Below are 335 nucleotides of genomic sequence, written 5' to 3'. Positions count from 1 at the left end.
ATCATCGTGGGGGTGCTGTGGTGGCAGAGGGTGCCCGCGGCATGCAGGGTGTCTGTGCCAGCTCGGGCACCGGTGCTGGCAAGGCTGTGCCCGTGCCGGTGTGGAGGTGCCCGTGCCAGTGCGGGGCAGCTGGCAAAGCCCCGGTGATGCATGTTGCCGTCCTGGCAGGGCGGCATGTACGTGTTCCAGCTCTTTGACAACTACTCGGCCAGCGGGATCACGCTGCTGTGGCAGGCGTTCTGGGAGTGTGTGGTCATTGCCTGGGTCTACGGTGAGGCCAGGGGGACACAGGGGGAGGACACGGTGCCCCGTGGGACCCGGCTGACGCTGCTCTC

At 67.5% G+C, this 335-nt stretch overlaps 1 protein-coding gene across 1 annotated transcript in view; it reads left to right on the top strand.

Moving 5' to 3' along the window:
• SLC6A8 (solute carrier family 6 (neurotransmitter transporter), member 8) overlaps positions 1 to 335 on the top strand; it is a gene marked incomplete at both ends in the record, with an annotated part of 3,997 nt that overhangs the window by 2,192 nt on the left and 1,470 nt on the right. The window contains one exon of the mRNA XM_010142547.1: positions 169 to 282. Coding sequence (XP_010140849.1) covers positions 169 to 282 — 114 coding nt within the window. The remainder of the gene's footprint in view (positions 1 to 168; positions 283 to 335) is intronic.

The sequence above is a fragment of the Buceros rhinoceros genome, unplaced genomic scaffold (genome assembly GCF_000710305.1).
Source record: "Buceros rhinoceros silvestris isolate BGI_N320 unplaced genomic scaffold, ASM71030v1 scaffold34868, whole genome shotgun sequence".
Lineage (NCBI taxonomy): Eukaryota > Metazoa > Chordata > Aves > Bucerotiformes > Bucerotidae > Buceros > Buceros rhinoceros.
Note: the sequence above shows the minus strand (reverse complement) of the source record. Positions and strands in the feature narration are given on the sequence as shown.